The sequence below is a fragment of the Theobroma cacao genome, chromosome 5 (assembly GCF_053813885.1).
Source record: "Theobroma cacao isolate CCN51 chromosome 5, ASM5381388v1, whole genome shotgun sequence".
Taxonomy (NCBI): domain Eukaryota; kingdom Viridiplantae; phylum Streptophyta; class Magnoliopsida; order Malvales; family Malvaceae; genus Theobroma; species Theobroma cacao.
The window spans coordinates 4618182-4640044 of NC_142643.1; the positions used below are offsets into that span (position 1 = coordinate 4618182).

At 33.8% G+C, this 21863-nt stretch overlaps 2 protein-coding genes and 1 pseudogene across 2 annotated transcripts in view; all 3 read left to right on the forward strand.

Moving 5' to 3' along the window:
• Positions 1 to 3537, forward strand: part of LOC108661913 (cytochrome P450 76A2-like) — a 51592-nt gene extending 48055 nt beyond the window's left edge. The window contains 2 exon segments of the mRNA XM_088806358.1: positions 820 to 841; positions 2926 to 3537. Coding sequence (XP_088662484.1) covers positions 820 to 841; positions 2926 to 3537 — 634 coding nt within the window.
• Positions 3538 to 6120: 2583 nt separating this feature from the next.
• On the forward strand, positions 6121 to 8792 carry LOC18598140 (cytochrome P450 76A2-like). The gene is made up of 2 exons (XM_018121187.2): positions 6121 to 7032; positions 7756 to 8792. Exons 1-2 carry the CDS (start codon positions 6121 to 6123, stop codon positions 8371 to 8373), a joined length of 1530 nt encoding a protein of 509 aa, XP_017976676.2. The 3' UTR covers positions 8374 to 8792.
• Positions 8793 to 9279: 487 nt separating this feature from the next.
• LOC108661914 (iridoid oxidase-like) lies at positions 9280 to 13436 on the forward strand (annotated as a pseudogene).
• The last annotated feature ends 8427 nt before the right edge of the window (positions 13437 to 21863 follow it).

Sequence of the window (21863 nt, forward strand, 5' to 3'; positions counted from 1 at the left end):
CCAATAACTATCACTTTTTCATGATTTCATACAGCTGTGAGAGCTTAAAAGTTCTGTTGTATGGAGATATAGCGTTATCCATACAAGCACAAGAAATACTACAGAGAAACACAAATGTTGTGCTTGCATTTACTGGATTGATGATCAAAACTTGTATACGTGAGTATATCTCATATCACCATTATACTAACAACATTGCATATTATACATACAAAATATACTAACAAATAAGTATTGCCAATTTGTAGGATCATTGTATGTATCATCCTACTCAGCAATAAGAATATACATTGATCCTGAAATTCCAGAGGTCCATGAACTCAAACAAAGGTAATGTCACCACCACTTTTCTCATTGCATTCAACAATAAATATTAACATTAGTAGAAAAAAAAAACTAACAATACATCACTAATTATTAGATACCAAAAACAACCCATACAAGCATACCTTCAACTGTTGGAAGCATGCACTCAGTTTCACTCTGCACAACAATCCACAATGTCAAACATTCATGTAGCTGATCTGCTAGCAATTGAACAAAAAAAGACATTGGTAAAATATTCTTCCACTTCTTTCTAACAAACAAACAAAAATCAGTAGTTTAATATCCTTAATAAACCAAAAATCATACTGTTTTTCACATGCACACAATATTATTTATGAAAATGACAAGATACGAAGTTCCAGCTCACTGCAAACATTATTGATGTTCAAGCACCAAACGAATGGTACAACAATGCCTGCAATCAATGTGCAGCAGGTTTACGATTTTGTGCTGGCAAATTTTGGTGCCTTGTCCATGACGAAAAAACACCAGTTCTAACATAAGTACCTTTAAAGTTTCTTGCAACTAACATTACTTAAAAATATATTCTTATAAACTGTACAAATCATACAAATTTTCAACTTTTACTGCAGAATGATTCTGGAACTAACAATTGAAGACCTAACTAGAAAAATTCAACTGCTTGCTTTTGGTCAGCAAGCTAAAAAACTAATCGGTGCCACCATTGGTGAGTTGGCTGCAATCAAAACAATAGACAAAATGGTGCTTCCACCTCCTGTCAAAGCACTGATCAATACAAGAAAAACATTCAAAGTTGGCCTTACAGGAAAAGCAATTGAAGCTGGACTCACAATTTTCAAAATCTTTGACTCTACCAACCCCACAGAATCCTTAGCTGAAACATAAAAAATGCACAAAGGAACAACATCAGTAAATGAACAACCTACATGTTCCCAACCATCACTGCTGACAATCCAAGACACCCAATTGGAAATGCCACCATCACCAACAAATGTACAAGTTGCAAAGGAATTATTCCCAAAGGAGTCCATAGGAAAGAAGATGAAAATTGAACAGATAAGCTCTTTCAATTAACTTACTTCTTCTTACAGCAATAATATCATAAAAACAATCAAACTAAAAAGTACCTAATTCTGTCATATGAACAGCAGATGTAAGACACAAGCAAACGGATAGCCATTAAACTTTTTACACAAAGAAGTAAGTTCTACCATATATGGAGAATGTTTTTGTTATCTCCATGTTACAACAATGTATATGAAAAAAATCAACAGATAATATCATAATGACAAAATTTTGTATGCTACTATTTTGCCGCTACTGTCAATATATCTACAACATTTTTGTATGCATATTTTAAGAACTACATAAACACCTTTTACTCTACAAATATGTAATATACAATTTCTATTACTTCTGTTCTTCTAACACTCCAATTGTTCACAAATGTAAAAATTTGTTTTCTCCTCTATATGGAATAAACTATTATGTAAGAAAATAACAATTTCACAACCACTATAATTTTATGTTTAACCAAACTAAATAATTTGTATTAATTTACTTCATAAATATTTTTCTATTATTGAAAAAATTTTCATCTAATTAACAACCCACAGCATCGCGCGGGTTATCTTCCTAGTATATATTAAACGTACTTCATCCAACAATAGGCATAGTGAGGTGAAAATGTTGTTGTCCTTCATCTGACATAATTTATCAAATCACTCTTCAGCTTTGGATGAATCTGCGAATAAAGTTGATATTTTCACACAAAAACAATACGAGCACTTTACCGAGAAATCTGCATACTAAAAGTTCACTTGTAAAAAAAAATAATAATAATAATAATAATAACAATAATAATAACAACAACAATATAAAATGAAACTTATCTAAATTATCCTTCAGATTGTTGAAAAAAATTAAGAAATAAATCAAAATAAAATAAATAGGTAAGAACATGAAGTCTGAGGCGTGGTATCACTGTCCTTAAGGATAATTTTCGCCCTTTCGAGTATAAACTTGATACAAAATGACTGTAGCGGTTATCCTCCAAGATTCAACAAACTCTTCCCAATTAGTTTGCACAAACTATCAAAGATATTAGGAACAGTAAAAAATTACTTATAAGAAAGAATCCATTAAGATAAGGGAGTGAGGGAAGCAGAGAAGTAATGGAGTGAGGGAAGCAGAGAAGTGAGGTGTGTTGAGAATGAATGTGGAGGCTATATTTATAAAGAGGAACAGTTGAGAGAATCAAGAGAAAATCAAAAATAAAATATTATGTAATGTTATAAATATTATGAAAAAATCAAAGACTATCTATCTATTGTTACAAAACATTTATAGTGACAGAATGTGAATCAAATACTAATTCTTTTTTCACAATAAAAAAACTAAGTCAAGGTAAGGTAAAAAAATAAAATTGACCATTAAGGTAAAAAATATCACTTGATAATGTGGGATATTGAAACTTTATAAAATACGTTTATTTTTCCAACACAAACATCAATGTCATTGTCTTGGTAATTAGTCATCTCTTATTAAACTTCAGTAAATTTACCTTTAATAATCTTTCTCTAACATGCAGTGTTAACTTGGGTTAATTTGCTGGAGATGTTCACTGCAGGGACTGACACAACTTCAGGTACTTTAGAGTGGGCTATGGCTGAGCTCCTACATAACCCAAGAACACTCCAGAAAGTCCAAGCCGAGTTGAGGAGTATAAACCCGAGTAAAAAGATTGAAGAAAATGATATCGAAAACCTCCCTTACCTTCAAGCAGTGATTAAAGGAACATTAAGACTTCACCTACCACTTCCTTTCTTAGTACCACACAATGCCAAGAACTCTTGCAAGTTGTTAGGTTACTATTCCCAAGGAAACAAAAATTTAGTCAACGTCTGGGCGATTGGATGAGGATGAGACCCAAAAACTTGGGATGACCCATTAGTTTTCAAGCCAGAGAGGTTTTTAGAGCCTAATTATATGGTGGATTTCAAGGGACACCACTTTGAATTTATACCATTCGGGTCTGGTCGTAGGATGTCTCCAGCAATTCCTCTCGCCTCTTGCGTGCTCCCTTTGGCGTTGGGGTCTTTATTACACTCTGTTGATTGGATCTGGATGTTGGCTGATGGGCTCAAGCCTGAGAATTTGGACATGACTGAAAGAATGGGCATAACGCTTAAGAAATTTGTCCCCTTGAAGGTCATATCAATGCCTTAAACCATGGCCTGTTGAATATTGGGCTTTTATTATGTTATTACAGAGTACAAATTAATGTACAAGTTTACGTTGTGTTCCACACCAATCTCAAGCAAACTGATTTTTGAATTTCATACTTATTTAACCAGAAGTTCTAACAATAAATATACTTAATTCTAAATCCAAATTCTCTATCCTCATTTTCTGTCTCATTTTTAATCTCAATTCTCATAATTTCTCACGTGCCTTTTTTTTATTATTAAATTAGTACTATTTAGTTTTTTAGTTTTTCCTCCTCTTCTTTATTCTCCTACCGTCATCAAAAGTTGCTCAAAGAGAGGACTAACATTCACCCAAAGACATGCTTTCACTACAACACCAATTAATAATTCAGATTCTCCACCATCATTCCGAGCAACAAGACCGCAAAAAGCATCGCCAAGAATGGGCATTATTAGCCAAGAAGTCACATCTATAATTACCAAAACCCAGAATAATTAAATCTTGAGGATTGAAAGGTTATTTGCTTCAATACCAACTAAGCTAATCAAGGATTCAGATATTCTCGTTTTGTTTGGCTAAAAAATTGGAGACGTTTGATAAATTCCTCCTTCAGTGACTTGAGTATTTGTGGAATACAAGTTGACTTTGGATCTGCAATCAATTTTTTCTTGCATAGAAGTATGAGGGAGAAAGAGGAAAAATTTTAAAACAAAATATGTATTAACTCAATAATAAAAAAATAAACATATAATAATTTGTGAAAATTGGAATGAAAAATGGAGACAAAGGATTTGGATTCTGCTTCATACATAATATCCATCTCAAAAGCATTTTAAATAAAGTAGGTAATGTGGGGATCTCAAAAATCCAAATAAATTTGTGCTTAGTAGAATTTATTTTGAAAAGTTGTATTAACAATTGGTCATCAACATTGAAAAATTACAAAAAGTGCAAAGAGAAGAAGAGTTGTATCATAGGAAAAAGGCAAACGAATCGAGGGAGGAATCGTAGGATGCATGATGTTCTCTCAAATCAAGACGGCTTAACAAGAATTATGCTCAACATTACAGTACAAAACTTCTGATTTTTGTCTCTACATGTTTGGTAAACTAAGGAATCTTTTTCTGTTTTGTTGCAGGAATAAACTTAGGAATCTCTGTCTCTAGAATTACATGCTTGGACGATCATCAATTTATTTATTTCATAAATATGGCATGCATTTGTATTATACTTAACTTTGTAATTGCCTTCCTCATTTGTGATCTAGAGCTATATACATTATCATATAAGAAGTTTGAAAGATGTATGTAAAAGAAAAGGAAGTTTGAATTCAAAACTAAGGGTAGAAAAAAAAAAAAGAAATACTCAAGAGTAGATATCATTAATTTGTTATTATTGTATCTCTATACCATTTGTGAGTTAATTGACTTATTTAACTATCGAAGAAAATATCATTACTTTGAAAAAAATATTTATTAACAAGTTTTCCACACTTAGTAAAGTCTTCTATAAATGTATTTTTATTAAATTCAGTAATTGATAAGTATTATTCTAAAAATTAATTATATCATTAAATATAATAATTGAATTCCCTTGCATTGGAAAAATGTTCTTTTAACAGCAAAATTCCAAAATTATTTTTTATTGTGTAATCTAAAGTAGAGTTAATAACTTAGATGGTCATTTGGAGCGGCTACATTTAAAACATTGCTTGATATATTCATGTGTTAGATTCCTAATAGCATGACTTGGTTTGGTTTTTGTCAGCACGAGTTTGGTGAACCCAAAATTTTCCTTTGGTCGGTTTGATATATGTATTTAAGTAATTATAGATCAATTTATTGGCAAAACGTGCATTAACTATAGCTTAAATGACCACTTGGGCCTAACCCTTCATTAAATATTGCTTGCCCTCTTAAAATGTTCGACTCCTCCCTTTCTCTCTACACGATTAATCTAGTTGACTAATGCTTTGTTTGTTTGTTTATAATTCCAAAGATTGAATTCTGATTGGCATCTAAACTTCATCGCTTCTTCTAGTTATCTCAGCTCACAATGCTTCACTTGTTTAATCTGTCCTTTTGCTAAGTGATTAAATCAGTCGCACAAGCAGAGAATAGAAGCTTCTAGAAAAGGTCCAAAAGGATTTAGAAAATCCTTTTATTATCTCATTTATTATCTTTTTTGTGGAATTTCTGAATATTTGCGGGTGTGAATTCTCTTTTTCCTTGTTAAAGAAAGTGCTGGTTGTTGCGTTTGTAAGCTGCATTTTTTTTACCTGTTGTGATCTATAATCAATAATTGAATCCCACAAATTATGAATGAAATTTATGAGTATATATTAAAAAATAATGGGAAAAGTTAAAAGGAATCTTAATCAACTTGTCCTTCTGCATGTATCGGGAAAATTAATGCTTTACTTGTTGTATCCAAAATATATATTAAAGAAAAACCAATAAACTGAAAGCTGAAATGAGTGGTGATAATTAATGTGCTTCTGATTTAGGTGACTTATTATTAGTAGTATATAATTTTGGACAAGTTAAGAGTGTTTTATTATATCAAGGTAAGTGAAGAAAGCCAGAACTTGCCTGCGAAGTCATGGATTGGCCTACAAGTTTTCTTGTTTGCCTTGTCATATTTTCATCATCGGTCTTATTCCTATTCTTCCGAAGAAGAAATTCCAACCCAGGCAAGCTCCCTCCAGGGCCTCCAGGATGGCCCATTATCGGAAACATGTTCGATCTTGGCACCATGCCACACCGGACCCTCACCTGCCTAAGAGACAAGTATGGTCCAGTTATATGGCTCAGGCTAGGTACCGTGAACACCATGGTACTTCTTTCAACAAAAGCAGCTACTGAGTTGTTTAAGAACCATGATCTCTCCTTCGCTGAGCGCAACATCACGGAAATTATGCGCGCCCATGATTACCACAAAAGTTCTTTAGCTCTAGCACCGTATGGTTCATATTGGCGCGTGTTAAGGCGCCTGGTCACGGTGGATATGTTGGTTAACAAGCGGATAAATGAAACCACTTGTATAAGAAGAAAATGTGTTGATGATATGCTGCTATGGATCGAAGACGAGGCACGTAAGAAGCAAGGAGACTCACATAGAGATGGAATTCATGTGGCACGTTTTGTGTTTTTGTTGACATTTAATTTGCTTGGAAACCTTATGCTGTCGCGTGATTTGTTCGATCCTGATTCAAAGGAGGGTTCTGAACTTTTCATGGTCATGTTGAGGCTGATGGAATGGTCTGGTCAAGGAAATATCGCAGATTTTTTTCCCTGGCTGCAGTGGCTTGACCCTCAAGGATTGAAAAGGAAGATGGAGAAGGATCTTGGTAAGGCCATTGACATTGCCTCTAAGTTTGTGAAGGAAAAATTGCAACAGAAGAAGGTGGGGGAAGATAAGAGGGATTTCTTGGATTTGTTGATTGAGTTTGAAGGAAATGGCAAGGACGAACCAGCTAAATTATCTGACCATGAGCTGAACATCTTCATCCTGGTAGTTCTCTTACTTTAATTAATATAGGATCATATTTTATTTATTATGAACTCGGCTGAATGGAGATATTTAATTAAGAAGTGTCAACATTGGTTGTCCTTAGATATATTGAAGCATGCTGCTATGATTTCTTCTGTTATTTTGGCTCACGGTCATGAGACAAAAAATTGAGCATCAAGACATATATGCAAGCGGTTAATGTTAGAGACACATTCGCATGATACTAATCCAAATAATTAGAACTCATCCAAATTAGATGAAGTTATTTTTTGCAGCCAATCACTGAGTGATCTTTTCTGCACCAGAAGTTTTATATAGCCTCCTTGGTGAAATTTGTTCTGTTCAAAACTGAATAGTTTTCATAACCAAAATATTTCCATGTTTATTGCACTGGTGAAGCCTTGCTCTCACCTTTACAACGTTCAAAGCACTTGTCATATACGAGAAAAGCTAAATCCCATTTATAGATTGCTAACCGGAATAAAGACAATTGTGAATAACCTGCTGCCAACTCATTTCCAGGTTTAGCTGGAAACTTTTAGAATACAAATTCAATTCGACTACCGTAGATATTTAACCAATTCTTAGTGTCCAAATTGAACAGGGCTTCGGCTGCAACTTCTGCTTTTCTGAAAAATTAGAGAATAGCAAATGACTTTCCAACTTGTTCCTCGTTCTGATTCCTGACATTTGATTTAACACTTTAATGCATGTTATGACCAGGAAATTTTTTTGGCTGGTTCAGAGACAACAAGCAGCACCATAGAATGGGCATTTGCCGAGCTGCTTTGCAACCCAGACGCCATGATCAAGGCCAAAGCAGAGCTTACTCGGGTGGTTGGACCAAACAAGAAGGTAGAAGAGCGTGACATTGAAAATCTTCATTACTTGCACGCAGTAGTAAAAGAAACATTTCGGCTACATCCACCACTTCCATTCCTTATTCCAAGAAAGGCAATGCAAGACACCAATTTTATGGGGTACCATATACCCAAAAACACACAAGTTTTTGTAAATGCTTGGGCCATTGGAAGGGATCCGGAAGTGTGGGATGACCCCTTGTTATTCAAGCCCGAGAGGTTTATCGGATCGAAAATCGAATACAACGGGCATCACTATGAGCTAATTCCTTTTGGAGCAGGGAGAAGAATGTGTGCAGGTGTGGCACTAGCTGATAGAGTTCTGCGCCTCGTTTTAGGCTCATTGCTTCACCACTTTGATTGGGAACTTGGAGGCAATGTGACCAAGGAGACGATTGACATGAAAGACAAATTGGGCGTAACAATGAGAAAACTGGAGCCGTTACTAGCAGTTCCTAAAAAGTGTAAGACATCAGACTGAAGTGAAGTATTTAGATGATGGGCAATTTGAAACGGTCTTTGCAAGTTTCCTAGCACACATACTATTCAAGCATCTGATTCATAGTTTATGTTTCGTTATTTTTAGTATTAGCAAAATTAACAAGGATTGAAGAAAGGGTACTTGTCAGGACTCAGGATCTCTAGAGGAAATTTCATCCAGGGTCGGCATCTCTTGCATGGAAATGGTGGCAAGCAGATTTTTCATTCAATGTCTCCTACTGGAATTTTCACTATATTAGTTGGATACACTTCATATGCCACTAGATCAACATTTAGGGTGATTGCAATTTGCAAGAGGGAGACTTCTGTTTAGTTTGATGCGTATTTACTTTTCTTTTGAACTCCAATGCTCTGGACCCATTAAGTTAATGATAAGATTACATATTATCGTTTTATTAAGTTTGGAATTCTTTAAATTACTCCTTGAAACCAACTAGCAATTAAATTTGGTTGACTTCTTTGACTGGAAGCTTGGTACTAGCAATGCTACTCGGGACTATAGAAACCAATGAGGAAGAGTATAAAGTAGAGGCAATTTCAAAACTTCTATTTTTCATAAGATTTATATTGAAATTCATTTATCATAAATCATAATAAAAATTGAAACTAATAGTAAACGATTATTAATTTATCTATACTAATACAATTAATCTAAATATTAACCCTGGTTAAAAACATACAATAAAAAGTAATTTGTCTCTACCCTTTATTAATTAATTTCCTAAAGTAATATATGACTATTTACTTTTCACAAATTAAGTATAAAATGATGCACGCATTTTAAAAAGATAAATTAATTAAGGATACAATGTATCTCCCTTCTCTATATTGTTTTAATTAGTATTCCTCAACCATGCATCAGATTTACTTTATGTCTTTATTCGAAATGCCACAGGGGATGAAGGAGGATCTTGATCAGATTCAGAAACGTTTTCTGTGGGGTGGTTCAGACGAGAGAAGGTGCATTCATTGGGTGAATTGGGAGTCAATTTGTAATCTCCGAAACTGTGGGGGACTTGGTTTTATTGATCTCCGATTGAAGAACATAGCGCACTTAAATAAATGGCTTTGGTGATATAGTGAGGAAAATGAGAGTTTGTGGCACTCAGTGATTATTGGGAAAAAGGGGGGGGATAACTTGAGTTTGTTACCTTACAATCCAAGTGGTAGGCACATGTCTACCATTTGGAAAAACATTACATGTGCACTTACCCCTTCGGGGAGTTTCTCTTCTTTTCTTTGTGCAGGTCTTGGATACTTGATCGGGAATGGTCTTAATATCTACTTTTGGGATGATGAGTGGATTGAAGACATTATCCTCAGAGTTGCTTTCCCTTGTATTTCCGCTCTTGCTACAAACAAAATCGGAAAGGGGTGCGAGTTTGGTTCTTAGACCAATCAGATATGGCAGTGGCATGTTGAGTTACGAAGAAATGTGTTTGATTGAGAGAAAGAGGCTTAGGAGCAATTCATGTGTTGTTTGCAAGGAATTCATCTTGATATGGAGACTAAAGATAAATTAATCTAAAAATTCACCCCAAATGGTAATTACTCTACCAACTATTTCTGCAAATCTGTTTTAAGCAATTGTGATGCAGATATGGAATTATGGAGAAACGTTTGGGCTGGTTTAGCTCCCCCGAAGGTGGAGATCTTTGTGTGGAAAGTCCTTAGGGGCAAAGTCACGGTCAAATAGGAACTCGTCAAAAGAAACCTTATGCACCTAGAGGCGACCTTGTGCGTGTTGTGCAATAATGGTATTAAATCAGTTAATCACCTCTTATTTACTTGTTATGAATCGTGGAGATTGTGGTGCTCATGGTGTGTTGAATGGGATATCATTACTTGCATGTCAAAAGATGTTGTGTCGTTCTTTAAGGCTTGGAACTCTCATCAGATTGATCTGTCAAGAAGAAAAGTGTGAAGAATGTCTTTCTTCACCATTATTTGGTCCATTTGGCTTTTTCGAAACAAAATGATCTTTGATGGGAAAATTTAAAATCCTACGAATGTGTTGGATATCACTAAATTGCAACTGGCATGGTGGGTCAAATCAAAATGGCTTGACCACAACACCTCCATCACAAATTTTATTCGTGCTCCTTCCTCTGCCTTAGCTCCCACCTCAAGGAAGCAAACTAAGTCCAAGGTTTCATGGGAGTGTCCGCCTATTGGTTGGCTCAAATTCAATATTGATGGAGCTTTTAGGGGTTGTCCAGGTCATCTTGGCATTTGAGGGGTGTTACAAGATGAAACAGGTGTTGTTAAGCTTATTTTTTCTAAAAAGGTTGGCTGGGGTGATGCCAACCTTGCAGAGGTCCTAGCAGTCAAAAAGGCCATGGTCTTGTTTGCTACCTCTTCATGGGTGAACTCCAACAACATCATCATCGAATCTGACTCTAAAAATGTTGTGTCTTGGGTATTCAATCCTCGTAAAGCCCCGTGGCAGCTACGACAACTTATCTTCCAAATCCATTCACTTAAAAACAGAGTTGCAAATGGATGGTTGATCAGACATATTTCAAGGTCAAGTAATGAGACTGCTGATAGTCTTGCCAAATCAGGAGTTAACAAAACTCATGATCTTTAACGCCTTTACCCCTAATTGTTACAAGGGCTTCTTGAGTGTGATTCGGCTGTGGAATGTCTCCTTTGCCTATTGTTTTCTATTTCTATGCTCTTGATGAGGGTCTTTAATGGCTGAGAATTTATGCTGATTGTTTATCTTTATGGTTAGACATGGATCACCTTAGGGAATGACTTAGACTAATTTGCAAGAGGAAGAAACATCCTCAACGGTCATGTTTCCTCTTTTTGCTTTTCCCCTGCTTTTTGTTCAGGGCTGTTTGTGGTCTCATGTCGTGTTTAATGTACATGGGCTTATCAATCTCTTTGTACAAATTATGTTCTACTGTCCATTTTTTGCAACACTAGCCTTTGAGTCGGATCCTAGGCTTTCTTTGCTGAGTCAGATCCTAGGCTTTTTTTGCCAGGTTCCTTCTCCTTTTGTATATTTGGGTTCATCCCTTTTCATATGAATAAACCCTTTTCTTAACTTTCAAAAACAAAGTAAAGTATTTAAGGATATGTTCATCATATCCAGTGAAATTGTGTGACAAATTTTCTTAAATGTAAGCTTAGAATATGATTGTACGCATAGAATTATGTAACTAACATTTATTAAATAGGTGGTGTACTTGAGCCCAAGGCTTTCTGTAACTTCTTCCAATGACATAAATTTGGTTATGGTAGGACAATCCAAAACATAAGATATCTAGAATCTCTTAATTTTCACAACCATATGCGTCTGGTCTAAGGCAAAATGCGTTTATAAGTTCAGCAGGAACATTGTATCAAGACATTGGTTTATAAGGACATAAAAGAGAGTTTGGAACTCCAACACTCAAGAACGGAAATCACCTTTAGTTTGCCTGTTTGTTTGATTCTTTTCTTTTTTGCAACTTTCGTTCTGGTCATATGGGGAAGACAACCTCAGAATGTTTGGAAGCTACGACCACCAGGACCTCTAGGGTGGCCAGTGTTTGGCAACATTTTTGACCTTGGAACTATGCCTCACCAAACCCTATACAAGCTCAAGCCTAAGTATGGTCCAATGCTTAGTTTGAAGCTTGGATCAATAAACACTTTGGTCATACAATCAGCCAAGATAGCCTCCGAACTATTCAAGAATCATGACCAGAATATTTATGATCGTTAATGTCCTATTGTGTTCACAGCTCATAACCACTATCAGGGAACACTTGCATTAGGCAGATATGGCAGCTATTGGTGCATGGATCGATGCATTTGCTCAACGAAGCTCTTGGTGAACAAACGAATCAATGAGATGGCTCCTCTTAGGAAAAAGTGCCTTGATGACATGATGTGATACATAGAGGAAGACATAGTAGCAGCACATGCACAAGGACAAATAGGTAAGGTAAATTTGGCTCACTTTCTTTTCCTTATACAATTTAACCTGGTTGGCAACCTCGTGTTGTCACGGGATCTGTTAGACTCTGGATTCAAAAAAGGGAAAGAATTATTTGATGCCATGAACAAAGTCATGGAATGGGCTGGGAAGCCAATTTTGACCGACTTCCTTCTTGTCTTGAAATGGTTAGATCCCCAGGGGATCAAGAGGAATATGGTACGAAACATGGGACAAGCCATGAAATTATGAGCAGGTTTCCAAATGAGAGGATTGAGGAGTCGAAGCTAGTAAAGGAAAAGACAACCAACGATTTCTTAGATGTTTTATTGAAATATGAAGGTAAAGGAAAGGAAGGGCCTGACACAGTATCACATCATATTGTTACCATAATCGTACTGATAAAACTGCGTCTTGACATACTAAGAATATTAATAATTCCATCAAGATTCTAGAAAAATATAAATATATGTGTATTATTAAATTTGTTATTGTGCATGAATTTTTTTTTTGTTGGCACAGAAACAACAGGCAGCACAATTGAATGGGCTATGGCAAAGCTACTCCGCAACACTGAATCAAAGACTAAGGCCAAATAAGAGCTTAATCGAGTTATTGGACCGAAAATGAAGGTTGAGGAGAGTGATATAGATGAACTGCCATACTTGCAAGCAATGATTAAAGAAACACTAAGGTTACATCCTCCGGTTCCCTTACTCCTTCCTAGAAATGCCATGCGAAAGACCAAGTACTTGGGATATCTCATACACAAAGACACACAGATTTTTGTGAACGTATGGGCATGTGGAAAAGACCCAGATTCATGGGAGGATCCCTTGTCATTCAAGCCGGAAAGATTTTTATGCTAAAAAATAGACTACAAAGGATAGAATTTTGAGTTGATCCCTTTTGGATCTAGGAGACGAATTTGTGTAGACATTTCTTTAGCTTATAAGGTTGTTCATCTTGGTCTGGCTACCTTGCTACATTCCTTTGACTAGGAGCTTAGGAGCAACATCACTTCAGAGGCTATAGACATGAATGAAATGGTGGGTATAATAGCACGAAAGCTCATACCATTCGAAGCAATACCCAAGAAGCATGTCATGTAATGAAAGATGATCATGCTAAATCACCTGCTATGTAATTGTTAAGAGCATCAACAAGTTTTGTGAAGAATTCCTTGCAACATAAAACAAAAATGAGCTCTCATGAAGCTCTTGTGGAGTTCCAACACAGTACAATTGATGTAGAACTCCCTTGGTAGAATAAAACTCTTCAAAGTTAAATTATGGTCCAATATCTAACCTAACTTGCTTTATAGATGTATTGAATTGATTTTGAATCATATTATAAAATAAGGGTAAAATTGTTAAATATCTAATTTTGCTTTCATAAGAAATATTTAAATGAATCTGTTGTGATCATCCACTATGGTGAGAAAATAGTGATGTTCATTAGCAGTAGAGGTAGAATAAGTATCCCAAATGTTAGTATGAATGAGATCAAATGAAAAATTTTCTAATTAATTATGAGCAGGGTATGGAAGCCTCTTTTGCTATGCTAAAGGGCATTTATGGCGTTCAAAGTTTCCATAACAAATCACTTTAGAACAATTCTATCTTATTAACTTAACCTTACTAAATGAGATATGTCAATATCTAGAGCGCCACAAATTAACATTTCCTAAAACAAAATTTACATGATTAATAGAATTCTTGTTCTTGACAGATACATGTTCAACAAAGCCTTGTTTTTTTATAGATGCATGATTAACAGAAGAATTATTTTGCAAAGAAACTAAAACTTTAATATTGACGTCCTTGTTTAGTATGCCTTGCATGAAGTACAATCTAGCTTGTTTTTTAGAAAATCCAATCACTTTTCATTTGGTGAGATCCTAAAATATACAATGTGTGTTAGAGAACATTATACAATGTTCTTTCTTACTTGTAAGGCCATTGACACTCATGAGATTAGGGAACATAGAGTACATCATCAAGAATCATAAAAATTGTCAGCTTAACGGAACCTAAATGTGTGATTACACTAAAAATAAAAAAGGTATTTACTGATGAAAAGAATTCCGTTCTTAAACATTTGTCAGCACTACTAATAAATTGGGGATCGATTCCCGACCAACATGCCTATTGTAAACAACCGACCGAATACCAACAGATTAGCAACAGAATTTACCAATGAATTGCTTTTTGTTAGACAGTTATTGATAATTTGATGACATGAATTGAATAGGGAAGGCGCAAAAATTGCCAACCAACCTTGTCTATTGATAATCAGGATCACCGATGGAATTATTGATGAAATATTCTATCAGCAATGCAATTATATCTATGGAATTACCTACAAAACTTTTTTCGATAATGTCATCAACTAAATATTTCATCGGTAATTCCATCGATAAGTTTAATACAAGGCTCCCTTTCCCCCAAAAGTCGCTTCTCTCTCTTTTTCTCTCTCCTAACCTGCCCCCTAATGCCATTATCATCCTAAACCAACGCCCCAGCTTAGGCTGTCACCAACCAAGCCTTTACTGTCACTGACTAAGCCTCCACTACCTTCATGGTGTTGCCTAAAAAGATCTATTTGTGCAAGTTAAAGCTAAAAGGGTCAATCCTTAAGAGCGAAAATGGTAGAATGTTCTTTGGATTGTAGGGATCACCCTTACCCTTTAAATGGTCTATCCCTAAGCCCTAAAACATGAGGAAATAGCATTTTAATGCATACTTAATCGCATAACTATATATGATAGAGGTTTTCCTTCATGTTAGTGCAATAATATGGAGTTATTAAGCACTAATTGGATGAAGCCCAAGGAACATAAAGGCCTTGCAAGAGAATTGTAAAGTTGTTATAATTATAAGATCACTATGCATCAAAGTCATGTTCCTAAAATTGTTCCTGGTCATTGTATTGTCAAGACAAGGCATTGACAATGCTCAAAAATCGATACATATTAAGCTTCCTTACTTGGGAAGTAAACAATCAATCTCATAAATTGAAGTATATAAGATACTTGATGATAACATGTAGGTGCTTGTTAAAGAACAAGTTCACTAAACATGACCAGTTATGAGAACTCCATTTGGTATTTCACTTAAGTGTCTATGAAAAATGTTCTCATGTAATAGTCGTCCAACTAGTCCTTAGACTTGATATACCAGGTCATCTTGTATGGAAAATGACATACTTTGATTTCACCCCTATGGGTCTGGAGGTAACCAAATGCCTAAACAGGGTATTTTTGGGTATGTTATGAAGCATGCGAAAGTGAATGAGTGGTCAAGAGAGGATTCATCACCCCAAGTGATATAAGGGGATGTATCTCACTTGTTCTCAATTCTTAATTAACTTGTATAAAGTCTTTGGCCAAAGCATGATGAATTTGAGAAAAGTTAGTTTCCTAAATTCATAAGGTTAGTCATGAATTATGAGAACTAATATGGAATGTCATAAATAGACATCGAACCATGATTAATAACATATCTGGGATATTTGATGAAATGACCGTATTACACTAAAAGGGTTATCACTGAAAAGCTTTGTCAAATTCTTTAATTAACTCTCTAACATTGGGATGGTCATGATGTATTGCTAGATGCCGCTCATGATCCATAAATATAAATCTATTATCAAATTTATATTTGATTAGGATTTATATTTATTGCCAACATGTTAGAAGCCTAATAGGTCACACACATTAAGTGACATGATTAAGATTAAATAAGGATAATTAATTCAGTTAGACTTAATTGAAAGAGACCAAAATAAAACGAGAAATTAATTAAGTTCTCAAAGACTTAATTAAATTAAAATACAATTGTTGTATTTAGAGTTACAAATTAGTTTGGCTATATAAATATGTTATATTAGCAAACTAAAACTCTTAGCTTCCAACCATTTCTTAGCTATTTCATAAAATAAAAAAAGAAAAATAGTTTTCTTTGCTTGACAAAAATAAGATTTAGCGAGAACTTTTAGTCTTTTTGTTTTAGAAACAAAACTTACTAGAACAAGTAAAACCTTACCTTTGAGAAGGTCTTATTCAGTAACTGTGTGGATTACTGTTAGAGGCCAAACACTTGGGTGGTTGAAGATTTAACAAATCCTAAAGGTGAAGAAGCAAAAATTTTGATTAATTTGGCTCTTGATTACGATATCTAGAGCAAGGTACGTAACTCTTACACTTATGAGTATTCATAATTAATTTGAAAGTTACATGAAAAACACAAACATTTATCTAGTAAGATTCAACTGTTTCTTTGATTAAATACTAGTTTATTTTTCGTTTGCATTATATTATTTTAATTTATTGATTATTTCATGTTTGAGCATAAGGTTGAATCCCAACAGTATTGACCCTTGGCAATTAAAAGGTCGATCCCTAGGCATTCCAACAGAAAAATAAAAGCTTTAAACCCCCTAAACTCGAGCCAGTCTTCACTCTTTCTATTCTCTTCATTTTCCTCCCACTTTCTGTTGTAACGCGTGGGTCTGGGAACCCGACCACTAGACATGAAAAATTTAAAGAGTCCCCACCAATCTTTTTTTAGCTAGGTGCGATTGGCCACCTATTGAATTTGTTTTTCTCTACGAAGCCCTAAATTAATTTTAGGATCGCTTAATGAACAAGACTCAGTCTACGTATTTCAGAGTTAGGTTCAGGAGTACGATTACGCATGAGAAAGGACTAGCACTCCCCGTAACACCCGTCCCACAAACGATACCACTTAATCATATGTTATCCTATTAACCTTAACTTTTTAATTTTATTCATATGTTTCCCTAATCCTTGTTTATTTGTTTTATCTCTTATTTTATTTATGAATTAAAACATTTTATTCAGTTTTACGGGTGAGACGTGCACATAATGTAATCATGAAATGCATAACATAAAGTCTAGATAATGCCAAACGAAAACCTTTTATTGAGGATGTTCCCCAGATCCGTCCATCATGCTAGTGGGATCTAAGGATATTCTCTCACCTAGGAAAATACTCGAGAAACTCACCCACGTAAATTTACCGAGAAAATCCCATCATCGGGGTAATCATTCATGTTTAAAATACTTTCTGTGAACGCAAATCCTAATATTGTTGGCTCCATTAGTTTTTGATGATAATAAAACATTCTCATTTTTTTGTATCTAATATCTTTACTTGAGTGTGCAGAAAATTAATATATGAAATTAATTTATTAACTCTTCAAAGAGTATTTTTTATAGAAAAAGAGGGATAAAATCAACAAGATGTAACTGAGTAACAAGGAGGAAGTTTATTGGTAAAACAAGGAAGAACATTGGTTGACCAAATTTCAAATTGGAGAAATGACGAGCTGAAGAGTTTGAGAAATAGAATCAGTTTAGTCGACCAGGTCAGTTGACCAAGTGCTCTCTGCTAAAATCTACAAACTAGAAACAAAACTAACTTAGTCAACCAAGTTAGTCGACTAATAGCTCTCTGTTTGCAATTTGAACCAGTGCACTACAAGACAGATTAACGGCTAGAACTCATCCTCAACTATTTTCGACGGATATAAACTGTCAAACTGCCATCAAAGTTGCATCTCCAAGTATCAAAGGGTTTTCCAACAATTAGAAACAAGTTTTTAGAAGCCTTGAATGAGATTTGAGCTATAGAAAGTAGAAAAACTAGAGAAGCTTCACTGCACTTGTCCGCACTTAAACGCTTATTCTTTGCATTTGTCTTTTGCTCTCAATCTTGTACCAATCAGATCAACCAGTGATCATAGGTACTTTCTTTTACTACTTCTCTTATATTCTTAGAGTGAGGGAGCCACTCTAAGGGGTTGTTCAAGCTTAGGATAGCTTGATTGTTGTAGGTTGTGGTTGAGCCTTGAAAAATCACTTTAGGTTTTAGTTGAGCTCGTGAAAAACTAGTGTAAAAGGTTGTGGCTGAGCCTGGTGGAAGCCATTGTAAAAGCTTGGTGGAGCTTGTGAATTTCACCGGTTGTTAGTGAATTTGTGAGAAAATCCTTGGTTGGATAATCAAGGTAGTGGATGTAGGTCTTGGACCGAACCACTCTAAATTGCTGTGCATTTTATACTTTGTTTTTATTTTCTTAAGTTCTGAAAATTAGTTTCCAATCTTGTCAAGAACCAAATTGTGCTATTCACCCCCCTCTAGCACATATTATAAGAACCAACAAATATGAGCGAAGACCTTTTATTAAAAACGGTCTCCGAGCCCTCCTATCATACAAGTGAGGCTCGAAGGTATCCTTTCACCTAAGAAATTTTTCGAAAAAAACTCATCTTCGCAAGCGCCGTTGAAAAGTCTCATCATTGGGGCTTATACTCGTATACAGAATATGTCTACAAGCCATGACATTTAACAGTGCAATGATAAGGTATGATATGCTCATAAATTTCAATATTTGTTTATTAATCTTCCAACAACTCTTTTATTATTTCTTTGAAATTTCGTTTTATTATTATTATTTGCGTGCACATATGCCATGAACAAATATTTTATACTTTCTTATTGGTCTTATATAACCATTTTTTTATTTCATCATATATTTTTGCGATGTAAACACTTATTTATTTTATTATATAGACTTCCCTAAACACATATTTTTAAACTAAATTTTTTATTTAATAATTATTATTATTTATGTATATATTTTTTTTACTTAACTTCTTTCCCTTTTTTATTAACCTAACCTATTTTCTTTTTGACTAATTATTTTTTTATCTTTTCTCATAAATCTATTTTATATTTGCCTTTATGTTTAGTTGTACTGACTATCGTGAGTTTACCATAATTGAAAGTTTTATTACTTTTTACTATTTATTTGTTGTCTTCATTATTTCTTTACTTTTTTATTTTTATATTTTACTTAATTAATAATTAGGTTAATATATTTTCATTTATTTTAGATCAAAAACATTAAGATTCGAAATTAAGACCTTGTCATCATACTGGTAGAATCTTAATCGCAACCCTTTACCTAAAAGAATTTATTCGAGATTGCGACTTCACGCGTTTCGAAAGAACATTCCATCATTAGCATTAATCTCCAAAACAACCATTATAATTTATATATTTATAATTTTATACTATGTTATATTCTTTTATTTTCTATACATACCTATATATATAAATTCATACAATTAAATATTTTATTTCTATTACATACCTAACTTATTCTTATTATTAAAAATATATTCTATTTACTTTTGTTTATTTAACTCATTTTTATATGATTATCTCTTTTAATATTATTTTTAGTCCTTACTTAGTCTATTTTTCCTATGACTAAACATCGAATATATATATATATATATATATATATATATATATATATATATATATATATATATATATTTTACATTTTTCTACCTTTTCACTTAGCTAAATTAATTCTTTTATGACTTGACATTATTTTACCTATTTAGATCTATTTTTTACTACTAAACATTTGCTTATTTCTTACATATTTATTTTTATAACCTAACTCTACTATTACTATTTAGGTTTTTTTTACATATTTTACATTTTACTTAACTATACTTATTCTTTTGCAGCTAAATATTTATTTTTTATTTATAATTTTCTATATTTCCTTACTTTTATTATTATTATAATTTATTTTTTTGCTTTTTTTTTGCTCCAAAACATTATATAAAAATTTTCTTATAATATTTTCCATCCTACTTAAATTAATCACATATAAAATAATCAGCCCAATAAACTCAAACAAATAGTTTTACAAATGGATCAAAGAAAAGATTTTACTTTTCTTGTGCTAGAATTAGCCCAAGGTAGCCCGTGAAGAAAAAAGTAGGCCTACTGCACCAGCCTGTTGAATCCCTTTCAAAATGCACCATTTGGTGCTTTAAAGACCACTTCAAATGACGCCGTTTAGGCTTAAACATACTTTTCCTTCCTTTCACTAAAATGACACCGTTTAGAAATCACTAAAGCTAGGTTAAAAAGCCTTTTTTTCTTTCCCTTCTCTCATTTTTCCTTGTCGCTTTCTTTCTCTACCGTCGTTCCTTCCCTTTCTCTCTACCCAAAAATCTCTCTTTTCTCTCTCTAACTAGTAGCTCCCTTTCACTTCTCTCTAAACAGATGCCAAACCATAGCCTTTTCTCCCCTCTTCCCCTAAGCCAGATCTTCACCTCTAACTTAAAGAAGAAAAAAATCAAAAACCTAACCTACTGCAATTTTCCTTTTTTTTTTTGTTACTTTTTTGGAATTTTTTTTGCATCTAGTTTCGATTATGGTTAGGATCTTCAGCTAGTAAAACACTAGGGTATTTTTTATTCTTGTTAATATGGTATTTTTAGATTTCTAACATGGATTTTCTAGGGTTTTGGTTGGCTAGGGTTTTTTTTAGAAAATGGAGATTTTTTGCTACTCATTTTTACTTCTAGGGTTCTTCCCTTAGGGTTATCGTTTTCTCAATCCAGCTTCCTCTTAAAATCAAAAATTTTGAAGGTTCTTATAGAACTCGATTGTCTAAGTTTTTGGACAATCAGAAAGTGAAATCATACTCTTTTGAGCATGATTTCACAGATGATGGCCTCTAAGTCAAAGAAAATCTATGGAGGTGACTCAAATCCAATTGCCCAAAGCGCATTGAATGCTCTATGCAAGCTTTCTTCCTGAAGGAGTTGACTATGGAGGCCAAGCATCTCAGTTTTTTTTATCGTGATTTATTTATTTTATTTATTATTTATGATTGTTTTTTATTTGAAAGGAAAAAAAAAATAGGTGTCTACACTTTCAAGACCCTCAAAACCCCTTTATTCAACCTTAGATTTCAAGAGCTAAAAGTAAGAGACTTCAACCTGAAAATCATGGATTTTCATATTTTAATCTTCTTTCTCTAGTAATCAGAGTTTGTTTCTAGGTTTTCAAGGTTTTGCTAGATTTTCTCTCTAAAGAGCTCACCAAGGCAAGACAATGGGTAAAGTAAGCTATTATTTAAAGGGTACAAAGTTTGAAATTTGGAAGAATGATTGATGAATACTATTGGAAGTAAATGAAGATAAGTCAAGTTTGAAATAGGTATTTAATATACTATGAAATTATTAAGGATTTATGAGGATATTAATGACTAAGCATCATTATAAGTATTGTTGAAGACTTAAACCCTCTGTAGTGAAGCGAGGGTTGATTGGTTAGAGGTGCTTGGGAATGAGCACTTTTGAGTTGTGAGTAGTCGCATTATTTTAAAATTATTTTGATATATAATATTAAGTATGTTTAAATACCTTTGGAAACTCATGATGGTTACGAAAGAGTACATATTCAAAATGTTTGTGATACCAAAATTATTTAGAAATCTTGTTTCAAAATGTATATGTATGTAAATATGAATATTACATATTAGTTTTCAAGTGGAGTACAAGCCTTTATTTGTTTGGAAATTTCATTTCAAAATGTGTAAAGCATGATTTGCATGTACTTTTGATGTTGTAGAATATTGTGATGTTGCTTTGATATGATATTTGGTTGTGAAATTGGATTACTAGAATTGGTAGCTCTATA

Excerpts from the sequence above, each read along its gene's own strand:
- LOC18598140 (XM_018121187.2), top strand. The coding sequence starts at position 6,121 with ATGGATTGGCCTACAAGTTTTCTTGTTTGCCTTGTCATATTTTCATCA. Across the intron at positions 7,033-7,755 it reads AGCTGAACATCTTCATCCTG|GAAATTTTTTTGGCTGGTTC; the intron begins GTAGTTCTCTTA and ends TGTTATGACCAG.